At 37.3% G+C, this 15,760-nt stretch overlaps 1 protein-coding gene across 8 annotated transcripts in view; it reads left to right on the forward strand.

Moving 5' to 3' along the window:
- The window catches only part of BMAL1 (basic helix-loop-helix ARNT like 1), a 53,326-nt gene that overhangs the window by 21,286 nt on the left and 16,280 nt on the right, over positions 1-15,760 (forward strand). For 3 of the 8 annotated variants that reach the window (XM_075048128.1, XM_075048130.1, XM_075048129.1), the window contains exons 2-10: positions 4,933-5,056; positions 5,804-5,951; positions 9,012-9,032; positions 10,087-10,125; positions 10,466-10,507; positions 11,451-11,608; positions 13,037-13,116; positions 14,150-14,242; positions 15,168-15,285. In XM_075048128.1, the coding sequence (XP_074904229.1) occupies positions 5,812-5,951; positions 9,012-9,032; positions 10,087-10,125; positions 10,466-10,507; positions 11,451-11,608; positions 13,037-13,116; positions 14,150-14,242; positions 15,168-15,285 (691 nt within the window). In that variant the 5' untranslated portion in view covers positions 4,933-5,056; positions 5,804-5,811. The other 5 variants (XM_075048131.1, XM_075048132.1, XM_075048125.1 and 2 more) reach the window with 5 other exon arrangements.

A 15,760-nucleotide genomic window follows, 5' to 3' on the forward strand; every position in this document is an offset into this window, starting at 1 on the left:
GACCAGCTACAAAACACCTTGGCGGAAAAGATGCTGAGGGTCCGTGAGCCAGCAGTGGTGCCCTGGCAGCAGAGGTGGCCAGCAGCCTCCTGGATTGCGTTTGGAGTAGTGTTGCCAGAGGCCGAGGGAAGCGATCCTTCCCCTTTTCTGAGCGCTGGTGAGACACTGCTGTGTTCCTGCGTCTAGTTCTGACCTCCCCAGTGCAAGAGAAAGTTATTTTAGTTACCACTTCTTCTTGGTTTTGGAGCAACAGAGAAGTCCTTTGTTAAAGTAGCTGGAAGTAAAAGTTTTAAGTACTTCCCCTTTTAGGCAAGGAGAGATGGGATCTGAGGCCCCTCTTGAACTGGAAGTCTAAGCGCTCTATGAACAACACAAAATTCAGAGTGTTGTCCTGTGGCTCCGTTACCTCTATGACAGTCCAGAAAACTCCTGTGAGGTGATGCCATAATATGACTCATTCTGTCTTTTCTCAGAGACATTACTGATGAATAGACTTGTTTTCGGTAGGGGAGTGCATGCGGACAGTCTATTGATCTGTCGAGAAACTGCCTTTACATTAACTTCCTAGAGCTGAAAGATGTTCTTTGTGCGTGTGGAGTTCTTCTTATGTTTATTGGAGACTCTTTTCCCCCATGCCAAAATGATTCATCTTGCAGCTTTGTGGCTGGTTTAAATTCATGGGCTGCTTCCCTCCAGCCCTGCTCCTTTTTCCTTGGGAAAGATGGGGAGCAGCTGTTGGAACAGTAAGTCTCTGGAGCAGCTGAAGGCTGTGCCTCTGCTTTCCACGGAGCAGGGGACACTCGCGCCCCGTCGCGAGCGGCTGGGCGGCAGCAGCTGCTAACGTGAGAGGCGCGGGAGGCTGCTGGATCGCTGCCGCTCTGTGTGCGCGTCTGGTTAAGGACGAGGTTGAAACGTGAGCTACCGATGGCGCTGAGAGCTTGGGTCGGGAAGAGTTCCAAAACGCAGATGTGGAGCCTAGGCTGCCAGGGGTTGGTGAACGTGCTGATGAGTGAGTGGTAAAGGGATGACCTCAACAAGCAAACCAGGGTAAAACCGCTTCTTTGCTCCAGAGGGTGCGGTGAGATGCATCTGCATGTGAGAGGAAGCCGCAGGGCTTTTTATCTTCTGGGAGTACAGAGTGTTCTTGCAAATAATAGTAGGGAGTTCAAGGAACACAAGTGTGCCATTAAAACAGTATCAATATATCAGGTAAATATGAAGTATTCTGACAGCTGCTCCCTAAGTACTGAAGGAAAAGGAAACCACCACTGCTTTAGTTCAAAGATGTTCCTTTGATTCCTGCGGAGTATTTCCTAATAAAGATTCTGATGTAGGAAGTGCTTGTTACTTGCAGCGACCATGCCCGTGTGTGCCAGTATGCATCTTGAAATCATCGTGGGGCTGCTTGCCGTCCTTGTGGTGCTGAGCAGAAATCTCCCACCGTTACTGCGTGTGTGCACATCTGGAGTATACATGCATTTACAACACCTCTCGAAGAAATACAGATAGTGAAGATAAATAATCCTATTCTTGTGTTTTACTAGTTAGTGACAGTTAGTTTTGGAGATGGAATGCTGCTCTGAAGGGAAGCAGATGATTTCCTTTTTGTAGCTGTTTTTGGTTCAGTCATTACGCATAGGGACAATGAGTATCTTTTCAATTACTTCTTAAGGAAACCACACCACAGTTTTCCTCTGTCATTGTGAAAGAGTGCTTTTAAGATATGAGACACTTCTGATTCACAAAGTTATGAATCGTGTTACTTTTAGAATAAATATATATGTATGTTGGGGATAGCTGACTCTTGCCTAGGGGTAACTGAAACTGGTGGTGCTTGTGTAAAGAGGTCTTGACTCCTGGATGGGTGCTTGGCAGACGTAGTTGACCTACTTTAGCTCTGACCTTGATTTGCTCAGAGGTGTTTATGTACTCGTGATCAGCTTTGCTGCATGATTAAGCTAGTCACGTGTCACCTAACTTTTTTTTTAAGGGATGAACAGTAAGATTTGTTTTTACTGTCTCATTAGCCTTGTTACAGGGGGTTGGAGCAAAATTGAATGCAAGGGAGGGGAGTCCTGAAGGAAATAGTCTCAAACAGCCTGTGGAGAGGCTCTGTCATGCAATACAATGACAAAATATCATTTGATTCTCATCTACAGGAGAATTTAACCAGGAAGTGGACTACATGGCATTTTTTCAAGTAGATCCTTGGAGTACTCTGGCCAACAGGCTGGGCATCATAAATGGAAGATTTGAACTTTGCTTTATATATATGGGTAACTTTTGTGCTCCATCTCATAGAGGATTTTTTTGAGCCATTGAACAAGGAGCAGCTGGAAGCTGAAAAGATAGTAATATATTCAATTTTTTCAGAATTTTAACAGAGCCTTGCAACAAAACATTTCTCTGAAGTGTTCACTGTTTATTATAGTGGGGCATGCTGATTTTTGCTCTGATCATTGGGTTGACATTTTCTTAACTTTAAACCTCATTTCAAGAGACATGCGTGATTCTTAACTCCTATAATGCTAAAATGTAGGACTATGGTTGTTAGAACTGGGTTGAGCATTTGGGACATGGTAGAGAAAAGGCTGACTTGAAAAGAAATTGAGAATTCTGTAATTCTTTTTTATGTAATTTTGTTCTGCTTTAGTGGTCAAGACACTTAAATAGCTGCTTTGAAGCTATCAAATATAGGCACTTGGTTATAATTTAAAATAGCAGCTCAGTTGAATGGATACTTGATTTCAAGATTATTTTTTTTCTGTAAAACTGCTTTGAAATTTTTGTTTTGAGATGAACAACAAAGCAATTTTTTTTATATTTTTTTTTGCATTAAAGCACACCAGTGACTTTTGCAGTGTTCTGATGATTAAGCTAAAGTGCTGACTGTTGCAGGCATTCTTAAAGGGAAAGGACTGTGTTAAACTTACAAACCCTTCTTTCCCCTTTTTTCTTTTTTAATTCCAGTTCATCCCAACCTTCTGTCTGAGGTCATCATAAGTTGTCCATGAAATTACATTAAGCAGTAAAATGTGAGCTCAACAAGTATGCTCACATATAGAGGTGTTCAGGAACTTTTGAAAGTTAGTTGTCGCTTGGGCCAGAAGTTTGAGAAACTACTTCTTTCTAGTATGTGCATTATACAGTGCTTGGGTTTTATATTGGGTTCCAAGACTGAATCATGGATGCACAGTAATTGGACAGTGTAAAAAGGAGGCATTGTAAGTAGTTTGATGTGACAGTACTTTTAGCACTGGATTCATAGGGCTTAGCCACAGGCCACACTAAGTTTAGCTATAACTAACTTCTGCATGTCAACTGAGGTTGAAAATAATGGGTTTGGATCTGAACCAAGCACAGAGAAATGGTCAGTGACTGTGGTTTAACTGGTGGCTTGTAAATTAAACTGCAGTAATCTCATAAACCACAGTAATATAATGGAGTTTATAGTTGTTGGACTATTTAGAGTAAGAGAGACAAAACAGACAACTAGGAAAAGGCTGATACATGAAGAAGGTAAGGCCTGATCTACAAGTAACTGTATTGGTGTGAATGGAAGCCTTGTTAAATAAACTGTGGCTGTGGATTCAATGGCAATTTATAATTTGACTTAAATTTGTACTGATTTAGCTTTTGTCAGTGACCTTTTGGTGTCAGCTGGCCTCTTAACTTGCCTTTACCAGTATGTACACCCACTCACAAATACCTGACTCCTTTTTTCATTTTTGAGAAAGGACCACAGAGAAGTTGTTGGGTGAGATGGATGATGAGCCCTCAGCAGCAGCTTGGAAGCTCTGCTTCTAGAACAATGATCCTCTGTTCAAAAATTGGTGGTATTAAGGCAGTGACTTGCCTGACCTTAGATTTAAGAACTGTGATCCTGACTGTTTTTACTGTAAAAGGACCAGCAATTTAGATAATTTAAAGTTCTGAAATAAATTCTGGATTTGCTCTTCTGGCAGAGCTGAAGAAAACAATACCATTGACTTTGGATTTTGTGAGGTTTCTGTTGGCTTATAACTCTTAACATATCTGTAGACGTGATTCAGTAGAATCAGTTATAATGTGGTCATGTTGGCAGAATACTGGTTGTTTGACTTGCGAACTGCTGAGAGTGTCATGGGAGCTTGCTGATCTGTGTAATTGGGAAGTTCTGCTGTCGTCACAGGTTGGAAAGGCAGTCAGGATGTTCACAGATGCATTAACCAGAAAACAGTGTATCCAGAAGACTTTCACGTTTTTCTGCAAGAGGCAGACTTAGAACTGTTTTTAACTCTTGCGTATTAAGTTTTGCTGAAAAACCTGTGACAGAAATCTGGAGGGGAAGGACATCCACCTGCAGACCAGCCACTAAATTGACAGTGTAGTTGGGAGACACAGTTGAGGACTTGAGTTATAGTATGGGATGTGGATTTTATTTAAAACTTGAAGCCTGCAGAATAGAACAATGTTTAAGTCCCTTTTCTTTGAAAATGCCAGCTGCTGTTACAAGGGAAAATAAAATAGCAAGCCAAGCCCAAACTGTCTTGCTGCTATGGCCACCTTAAAAGTGAGGCAGCCAGGAGTGAAGGGGTAAGTCTGTCTTTTGCACTGTAACAGCAGTTGGACTCATTCTGGTAGCATCTGACAACAAATGGGTTCACATCTGATCGTTGTTTGTAAGCGGAGGGGGTTTATGCAAAGATCAAAGAATGACAAGCAGAGCCCAAAAGGAGGTGATGCTGAAGAGATTCCTTCTGTTCCAAAGCTTGGTCCGTTGGAGATGCACATCCCAACATCTAACTCTTTTGATGATGGACAAGGAAATTAAAAATCAATCCTTGAGGAGAGAACATCTATTTGCTGTTGTAAACTGTGTCTAAAACAATTGTTCTTAACAAACTTGTTTTGAAAGTGTTTTTTAAGCTTACTGGTTTTCTTCCCATTCAGGTCTTTGAAAGTACTTGACTAACAGAATATGAGGCATGGAAGAGTTTTAAGGTGATCAGCTGCTTCAGGCTGAGCATCATCATCTTTCCCCAGGTGGATCTAGGCTTCCAAGACAGGCTTTCAGGTAAAAACTCTTCTGTTTCACAGTTGATGTGATTTAGTAATGAATAAACTTTTCACAGGGTTTCTTCCAACAATATAATTATTTGCAGTCTAGAGGATTAAAATTTGTATCTTTTGGATGAAAAATCTAATTAGATTTGGTTTTGTACCTTTAACTAGTCGTCTTAGACCACCATTGGATTATTAGTTTTTTATTTGTGGGGTCTGCTGTGGTAGAGGTGTTTAACCTGGTTTTCTGGGGAAATCTTCTGAATTCTGTTCTGTGAAATTCAGTGGAATTAGAACTCTCAAAGCTTATGAACTTTGATAACATGATCTTCAAATGGAGAGACACGCTAAAACTAGTGTTCCCAGTCAGCAAAAGACAGAACTTATCCTTTATTTATGTGTTAGGTAGAAGCAGTTGGCTGGCCAGTTGGCTTAAAATAAGAGTAAACCTGGTTTAGTTAAGGATCATGCTGATGAGTCTTTAAAAACAATTGTATTAAGTAATGTGTTTTGAGAATGGTCATGGTTTGGCTTTCGATATTCAATATACCAGTAAATGGAAGAGCAGAAATTGCCTATTATCTGTTTCACAGCAAAAGGAAAGAATAGAATTGTGATTTTTGCAGTTTTTAAGAGTACTAAATTTAAGATTTGTTGTTTTGGTTAAAAATATGTGAGTTTCTGCTTCTATTAATGCAGTGGGTTTTTGTTGTATGGTTGGTTGGTTGGTTTTGTTTTTTTTTTTTCCCCCTAATGTTAGACAATCCAATGGCAGACCAAAGGATGGACATATCTTCTACAATTAGTGACTTTATGTCACCAGACCCTGCTGACTTGATCTCCAGTTCCCTTAGCACTTCAGGAATGGATTGTAATAGGAAAAGAAAGGGAAGCTCCACCGATTATCAGTAAGTTGGATTTCTCTTGATTTTAACACTGTTAAAAAGAGGTTGTAACATAATAATACAGCGGGGGAGACGACAGAAATATTTATAGCAGTTTTTAAATAACCTTTTCTTGACAACCTGTCATAAAGGTTTTAATAAAGAAAAAAGCTACTATGTACTAACAGGAAAGTTCATGATTTAATAATAAAAAATAAAGCCTTCATCTCGGTGCAGCTAGAATTGAGGGCTATCAGATGGGGTAAGGCTGAGGAAAGCAACCTTTGGCTGATGAAGGGGGGAAAAAACTAATACTGATGAAATGTGCAGTGTGAAGGTTTCTTATATTGACCATTTACGTAGGAAATAGAACGTCTGACTAGCAGGAGGGAAGATAATAAATTCATTAAAAAGCAGAAGCAAAACTGGGACTAGTTCCTTTTCTTCACCTATTTTTTGCCTTTTTAGTCACTTCCTATCATTTCACTGCCAGCCTTTGCCTGATGAAGCTATTTTGGTCTCCCAGTTGAATATGAATCTGAATAGTGTCTGGTTTGAGGCAGTAGATCTGCCTTCTCTTTAATCAACTGATTTAGTCTTGTATTGGTCCTCGACTGTAGGCTGTTATTCCTGACAAAATAAAAACTTGGTGCCTTTTGAGTCAGTGGTAGAATGGGGTTTTGTTTCAAGAAAGCTGCTTCTCTTTAAGGGAAGCTTGCTAATAACAGTGCTCAGAAGCATCGTCCAAGCCATAGCTTCTCTCTTGGGGCAGGTATTTGAAATAGAAAGAAATCACACCAGCTCTGCTTTAGAATAGTGAAGGTCATAACAAAGTTTGCCAGATTTCCAAACATATAATGTCTTCTGCAGTAGGTACACCAAGACCAACCTACTTACTCTAAGTCACTGTGCAAACCTTGTATGTATTGTAACTTTACAAATTCTAGCTGAGGGCAACTTGTGAATGGGTCCCATCTGTTGTTAATATAGCTACGTAGTCCATTTTTATGTAACTTAGTACAAATTTTATCATTGTTGGCCTTTGGATCGTTGGCAGTTCTCTTTACAGGGAGGGATGGAATTTTTAATCCATGCTGAACAAGACAATTAAGAATTAGGTTCCCTGTGCATAGGACTTCTTTTTAGGAGAACTTATGCGCAAAACTTCAAGTACTGTTTAAAAGCCACAAACATACTGCATACGTACCTTCTCTAATATGCATTTAGTCTTTCTGAAAAGTACATGACTCCCTCTGGTTGAATTGACTACTACAAAATTCAATGAACAGCCTCAATCTCACCAACTTCCTCTTCTCTAGAAAGGATTTCTCCATCTTTATTCTTCTGGGTAGGAAGCATTGCTCAAGTCCTCTTTTCCAAAAGACAGCTTGCTCTTGTAAGTTATAATTCTGCCCTTTAGGTTGTGTGTGCATTTTTTTAAATATGTGAAAACACTGTTTCCTTGAATCCTAAGTAAAATAAGTTTCCAACAGCTGTCATCATACCACAGTTCATCTTGTGTGGCAAAGGAAATGGTGGCTAATAAATATTCCTATTACTTTAAAATAGAACTTAAGGTAGACTTCCTTGATCCCTCCTCCTATACCTATGTATTGGTAAATGTTCAGGAATGCTATTGTTCAGCTTTTGCTGCCTGTTAACAATTTATTTTTTTACATAAATTATCTGAGTGTCAAGTTTCATGCTTCACTTACCAGTGAAGTCAGGGAATAAGGAAGGCAGAACCTGACTGTTCAGTGTGGTTCTTCGTTCACCTCTGAAGTACAAGCAAGCATATTGATCAGCTGTGCTTTCAGCTTTCCACACCAGCTTCTTTTCAATTCTTTTTCCTGCCGCTCCCTGAAAATTACTGTCCAACTTATTGCTGTGACGTCAGCAAAGGTTGTCTGTTCTCCACTACTGTTTTAGTCAAATGCTGGAATCCAAGACTTCGTGGACAGGTCTATAAACAGTTAATCTCTTTTCTTGGGAGAAGTGTTTTCAATTGAAATAATATATGATAAGAAAACAAACTATACTGAAGCATTTGTAACTTACCTTGTACCTCTCTTAGATTTTGCTTTCTGGGTTTTTCTAAGGCTAAAATAAATTTTTTCCCAACAAGCATCCTGTAGGTAAAAGTGGCATCACAAGTGGAAAACTGATGCCTTATTTCTGTTTCTAAGTCCTGTTCTAGACCTGTATGCTATTTCTTTGTGAGCATCAGAAGTGCTTTGGGCCATTGACTAAGACAGTAACTCAAATGTGCAAATTGAGAGATGAAGAAAACCTTTAGCATTATTCAGACTTCTTCTAAAAACTAATCACAAAGATAATTGATTTAAAAGTGCAATGAATATTATGTGAAAGTCTACTATATTTATTTTTAAGAAGGCTAATGTCCAATGTTGAACAGGAATAACTAGTATGTTAATGGCTACTATGAGAAGATTTTTCATAAGACTTTTATAAAACAGCCTCTTAACAGGTTAAAGCTCAGTGGTATTTCAGATCGCTTTACAGTCTTGAAGTGGCACCAGCAGTTAGCTTGCATATAGAAATTCTGTTTAATTTCCTTATGATAAAGTCTGTACAAAGTTCAGAATAAGGACTTTAATTCTGACTAAAAGAAAATGTTCATCTGTCCTGCTGGGCAGAATCAAAAACTGAGAAACTTGGGATTTTAATTTTTTTTTTAAATTTTATTTCTGGCCTTAGAGTCCTCCGAAATCCCATTTATCTAACTACGAGGGCAACACACATATAGCACAGATCTTTCATTTCTGAAGACAAAACAGTATCTCAGTGATTTGCATAATATAATTTAGGTTAGTTGTTTTACTAGTGTTTCCCATTAAGTGTAATGAACTACGCTATCTTTTCTTAAAAAGCAGAATTATTCTTTCAGAAAGTAGATTAATTTAAACAAGCTTGTTTCCTTAGAATATGTTCACTGCTATTGTCTTTTCATTATGCTTTTCATTTCAAATAGGATGTAAAGTAGCTTGAGAATGTCAAGAGAAAATGTAAGACATTATTCTTATTTCCTATATTTGGTGTACTTCTATTTTTCTTTCTTTTCAGGCTCGATGGCTTTCCTTTTGAGTAAGTATAAATATTTTAATAATTGGTTTCACTTGAAAAAGATGCCCTGTGTTTTTCTGTTTCTTTCCCTCCCATTTACTTAAAAATTTACAGGGAAAAATTAAACCAGAATAAGTCAGACTTATGAGTGTCCATTCAAGCACAGTTGTACAGAGACAGATATATAGATATATAAAGATATGTCTCCCCCCCCCCCCCCCATTCTCTTCCTGATCATTTTGTCTAACAGTGCTATAGTCTTAGGCATTCAACTTTTTTTACCAGATACAGCTATGAAAACTTACGCTTTCCTCTCCTTATTTCTATACATATGGTTACAATATCAAAATGTAGTAAGGAGGGTCCTTTTTATTCTTCACGCCTCCTTCCTTCCTTTTTTTTTTTCATGTTGAGACAAAAGCAAGCCATGTATCTACACTGAAAGTTGTACGAATTTGAAACGTGCCTGGTTAGTTTCATACAGTCTCTCATTCTGTGCGTGCATTTGGCCTTCTCCAATAGTTCTTTGGTCTAGATTATTACCATCTCCTACCCCAAAGTCAACTACCGTAAGGCAAACTAAAGTGTAGAACACGCAGGCATCTGCATAAAGTAAATCAGGGCAGTTTGTGAATTTTATGTTAGGCACTTTGATAGCTGCCTCTGGTTGAAATTTTAACTATAGTAAATGCGAGTTAGTAGCCCTATTTCTGATGAAGGCGTGAAAAATTTCTGCTTTGATATGTTCTTTTTTTTTTCCCCCCTCTAGTTAACTGAAAAACATTTTTATGACAGATGATATCTTTGAACTGCAGCATGTTTTACTGTCAAACATATCAAACTGTGCCATATTGTTAGCTCCAAAGGAGAGACAACTAATTTAAGAAAATGTTTTAATATTACAAAAACCACACAACTTCTTTAGTCCTTCCAGCTTCTCGGTTTTATATTCTTATTTTTGTTTTTATGATTTAAAGATGACAGGAATACTTTATTCTAATTTTATGGTAGTTTGATAACAATTTTGCTAATCCTGCTTAATTTGTGATATATTGCTTTTATTCTGTTTCTGCAGGGAAGGTATGGATACAGATAAAGATGACCAACATGGAAGGTACTACTGATACAGTCACTAAAATGATAGTTCCACAGTACTGACATAGGATCCTGTGTGTAGATGCCTGGTTTTAGTGTTACTGTAGTCATGTGTCCCAAATTGTTTCTTTGCTAGGACAAAGGATTAAGATTGTTGAAATAAGTAAAACAGACAAACAAAAAAACCCAACGCTTTAAGCCACAATATTATAAATAATGATCTTTTCTGAAGAAAGATTAAATAAATATCCAAATTTTTAAAATCTGATTTTAATAAGGATCAGTAGGTTTATAAGATGCATTAAAAGAATTGGGTTTAGTGTTTTTAACACTAACTTTGTGATATCATTTTTCAACAGATTGGAGTATACAGACCAACAAGGCAGAATAAAAAATGCAAGGTAATACTCTAAACAAGTATCTTGAAAAGAATTCTATCTTGCATTTTGCCATATGAAATATTTGCATGTGTTTCTTATCTGGAAAATAATTTTTTCTAGCTTTGACCTTCTCTTATTTTTCCATATCTTTGCACTCTTAATACTTTTCATGTATAAACTGCATATAGTTTTGTGAAAATACTAGTTCGGTAGGTAAGCTGGTTTTAGTCACTTCATTAACACTGAAATTAAAGTCTGTATGCTTCTGATGTTACATTCTTCATCTTGTTTCTTTCAAAATCAATTGTAAAAGTGTTAATAATGACTCTTTAATATGGGAAAATACAAACCAAATTAAATTATTTAGTGTTTATCATAATTTTTCCTGATTAAGAATAGTTTAGTTCAGAGGTATCTCAAATACTTCAAGTGGAAAGCTGTAGGATGAGCAGAAAACATATTGCCACAACAAAAGGTAGTTTTAAATACTTAGTACATTCATTACTATACTGATTACAATTCTTAATTGAATGCTTTAGTCAACATTTTTATACACTGAAATTTGCTTATGTGACCTTTATGATTCCAGTTATAGTTCAGTGTACATGCTAAGAACAAAATTGGTGTACAGCAGTAGAAATCTCTAGATAGTTTTGTACTGTTTAGTGGATAGTTTCAGAACTGAGGATTCAGTGTACTATATGGCCAATGTTACATGTGTTTTCTGGTAAATTAAAACTGTGTGCTGCAGCCTTGCCTATTGCTTGTAACTGTTACTCACCCAGATAACATAAAATGTCTGAAGAATTCTGTATGCAGATGTCCTTTTCCTGAGGATAAGAGGCTAACTTAATTATAAGGAGGAGGTTATTTTTGTGTTTTTGTTATACTGGATTTGAGGATTTTTAAATATGAATAATTTTCTCATGCTTTTCTGTTCTTCCTCACCACCTTACTTGTTTAGGGAGGCTCATAGTCAAATTGAAAAAAGGCGTAGAGATAAAATGAACAGTTTTATAGATGAACTGGCATCTTTGGTACCAACGTGCAACGCTATGTCTCGAAAGCTAGATAAACTCACTGTATTGAGAATGGCTGTCCAGCATATGAAAACATTACGTGGTGAGTTGATTGGGGGTGAAGGGGCGGGGTGGGAGGACAGGACTGAAGGAGGATGGCTAAATGGAATTTCCCTAAAGCCATACTTTTTCTCTCCCTTTCTTGCCCTTTTGCCAAAAATAAATAAGTTAATACATTTTGGGAGGACTTTCTTCCCTTTTCTTAGCATTTGATGCTGTGCGTTCATTTATAGCTTGCTGGTTCATGGTCCAATATCCTGATCCACCTGGGAAATCTGTGGATGAGAAAAGAATAATTTTCCGTGATCCGACCTGATTGATCACCATCTCTAGATGCAACAAAAGCAAGGCAGCTGAGGCAGGTTGGGTGAGGGAACAAGGGACTTAAGTGGCAGTGCATAGCTGAACCTTGTATAGCACTGAGCAGTGCTCTTAAGCAGGCAATGTGCAAAACTTGTTGGATAGAGAGGTTAAATTTTTAGGTGTAAGTAACATTCCTGCAGGCCTTCTGAGGTTTTGTGTTCATACCTTTAGGTCTGTGTGAAAGAATGGAGAGTACTATGAAAATTCAGTTTTAGTTTCTGTTATAAGCACCTGAAGGGGAACATGTGGGTTTGGAAGAGTTGGCGTTGTTGCAAATTTCTGTATGTCCTAAAGCTTCATACAAGAGTGAATCAGTGCTTGGGTACCATCGGTGATGATGGTGAAAGCTTAAGCCTCCAAGAGTACGCCCCTGAGAAAAGATAGAGATGCAGCTAATTTAAGTCACTGTTCTAGTTTCTAGGAGACCTGGTGTCTTCCAATCGTATTTATCCTAGTATTTTTGAAAGGTTTAACTTTTTCTGCCACTGTCATTTGATTGGGTTAATATGTCATAGCACTTCAGTGGTTGCTAATTTGATTCTCTTTTGTCTGTATGAAGGGAATAAAATGAGAAGAACTAGTCTTTAATAAATAGCTGCCTCATTGCTTATTTTGGGCTTTTGGCATTGTGAGATGGTATCATTGTAATGCTGTTTTTTGTCAGAGGCATGGAATGAGAGAACTGATTTGTAAGTTCTTAAGTGACAATCTGTTTACATGACCTTGTCATGTTTTACTAAGTTATAAAGAGAAGAAATAGTTTGAAGGTTTTTCTTCTTTAATGTCTTATTTTTCATTACTAATTCTGAGACTAGACCATAAATCAAGGACAACATTTGGGTTAAAAAAATATGTCAAGGAACACTTTATATCTCAGAATTTTATTTGCATTACTACATGATGTGGTATTTGTGTTTTAGCAAAAAAGCTTAATCCTTTAATAACAGAGCTCATGTTGATAGTAAAACAAAACCAAAAAGCAACTTTGATTTTAAAGAATACCTGCAATGAATAACAGTATAAGAAGCAGCCGAAGGAAAATTGCTCATTTAAGTCTGTATTGTTAAGTTTGTGATATGGGGATCGATCGTTTGTTTGTTTTCTTTAGGTGCTACAAATCCATACACAGAAGCAAACTATAAGCCTGCTTTTCTATCAGATGATGAATTAAAACATCTTATTCTCAGGGTACGTTTCAACTTTTAATTAAAAGAGATCTTAATGGCTGTGAATATAACTCTCCTAAAGCGAAACACCAGTATTTTCCTGCCTTGTATGTCAGCTTTTAAGAATGTTTTTTATTATGGAGGATAATGAAGAAATCTGCAACACTACTGTGTAAAGTCAGTGGGTTTTAATGGTGACTAGCATCTCTTGATTTAAGCAGGAAGATTTGAGAGGGACATCTGAGGAAACTCCGATATTTTGATGGTAACCATCAGAAACTTCAGTTATTTCATGGCATGAACCAAAATTACATAAATTGTTTTCTTGCAGACTTTCTGCCATGGGCTACCTTGATGTGATTTTCAGCGTACAATGATATAATGAACACCTTTTTTTTTGAGGTCACTGATGTAACATGACTTAGTAGATTTGTCTGCTTGCTGTGTGGCACTTTTATAGTGTGGAGAGTATATATTTGTTAATAGTTAAGCTCTTCTAGTAGCTTGTGTAATTTGTGAAGCGCTGCAGTGTCCACATGCAGCATATGCAGAATTTAATTTCTGCAGCATTGTGACTCTAAGGGTATAAAATTAGGGCCTAATCCTGCATGCTTGTATGTGACTGAAAGAGAGTACTATTGAAATGGGAATTACTTGCCTACAGGCACATAAATGAATATCCAGGTTATGTTTGGCTTCTAAAAGAGGAACTATGGAATAAATATGGTTAAAATAATATTTTAATTTGAAGGCCTTATTAAACATAATCATAATATTATTGGACAAGACCTGGATTCTTTCCTCCTGTAAAAGTGATTTTACATTCTGGGCATGGTGCCCAGGATGATGCCAAAAATGTTTGCAGATGCAAAAAAAACCTTTATTGTAATTTTATATCTTGCCTGTTGACTCAGTTATCTCCAAATGTTAAGACAGCTCTCCTAATGTAGAAATTCTACTGTATAGAACGTGTTTTTAAAGGTTATAATGATGCAATGAGGATGTATAACTCAGTAATTTACTCCCCCCCCCCCCCCCCCCCCCCCCCCAATTAGGCAGCAGATGGATTTCTTTTTGTTGTGGGCTGTGACAGAGGGAAGATACTGTTTGTTTCAGAATCTGTCTTCAAGATCCTCAACTACAGTCAGGTATCCTTCTCCATTTTAAGTAATGTTGGGCCTTAAAAGATTTGAAAGCTTTTTTTATGATTATGCATTTATATGGAGGGGTATTTTAGTGAATAGTCTGTCTTGAAAGCTGAGATTTGTTGTAAAGAGCGAGCTTTTCTCTGCCATGTCATTAGGGAAGATTGTTTCTGGCTTCCATTCAAACTAAAGAGGTGAAAAGGAACTAAATTTACTTCACTGATGCATTCTGATAAGGGATTTACCCTCAGGTTTGCAAAAGCGTTATCTAATAGGGAATATAAGCAAATATTGAAAAAACATTCTGTGGTTCTTCCAATCGCATCACATGAATTTTTTGACTAAGTTTTCTTTCTGTCTATTCTGGGTTTGCTAGCATACTTACTGATGGAAACTGGGAAGCAATTATACCAAAGCCAGGTTTTTAATATATGCTTAATGTGAGGCTTAACTTGCGCCATATATTGTGTAAATAATATTCTTCATTCTTTCTGTCATCTGCCCTCCCTACCAAATTTAAAAACTGTGTTAGCTTCAAAAGTTTTCCTCAGCCAGCCTTTAGTTAGGTATATACTAAATACCTACTCATCATGTAAATATTGAAAGAGAACATTTGCAATTGTGATTTTTTTCCTTCAAATGTACAGCATATGAAGTGAGACTGAAGAGAAACCAGACTATCTGTTGGTGGTGGATTAAGCATGCTATTTCTGCAAAACTCTTACTAAACATAATAAAATTACTATGTAATCTAGTCATAACTTAAATATACAGAGAAAACATACCTTCCATTAAATCCTGGATCTCAGGTCTTTGATGTTCCTTGGCTAGACCTATATGTAAAAGGATTGTTTATAATGCATGCTAAAATTGAGAAAATATCCTGAACAATTATTTTAATTTTTGACTGAATATTCAATCTCTACAGAATGATTTGATTGGTCAAAGTTTATTTGATTACCTTCATCCTAAAGACATTGCCAAAGTGAAAGAGCAGCTCTCTTCTTCTGACACTGCGCCACGAGAAAGGCTTATAGATGCAAAAAGTAAGTATTACCACCTGTTGAAAAACAGTGTCATGTAGCCAGATTCACCGCTTCTGAATATTTGCCTGATGACAAAAGTGTGTGTGTGGGGGGGGTGCTGTTTGGATTGTGTCGTGCCAAGGAAGTTTTAGCTTAGACAGAAAAAAAATAAGTAAGTATGAAAGAGATATCTGAAAGTAGAAGCAAGTAGGTTGGGCATGCGCTGCAGTATAGACGCATTAGTTTAACTGGCTTGACCTGTGAGGTATCCTCTCTTTTCCAGGCATCAAAGGTTTAATTTTTCCCATTAAAACATGTGAAGCATTTGTTCTAATCCGTAATTCTCAATGGTCAGAATACACTCAGTATTATTTTGGTAATCCTTAGCCATCAGTCAAGATAGAGGATTCTTTTTATTTATTTATTTATTACTTATTGCCACTTCCATCAGTGACCTAACCTTTCTCTTACAAGGTTTTTAGCCTGGTCCTTGGAA

Source organism: Buteo buteo, chromosome 16, assembly GCF_964188355.1.
Source record: "Buteo buteo chromosome 16, bButBut1.hap1.1, whole genome shotgun sequence".
In the NCBI taxonomy this organism is placed as follows: Eukaryota; Metazoa; Chordata; class Aves; order Accipitriformes; family Accipitridae; genus Buteo; species Buteo buteo.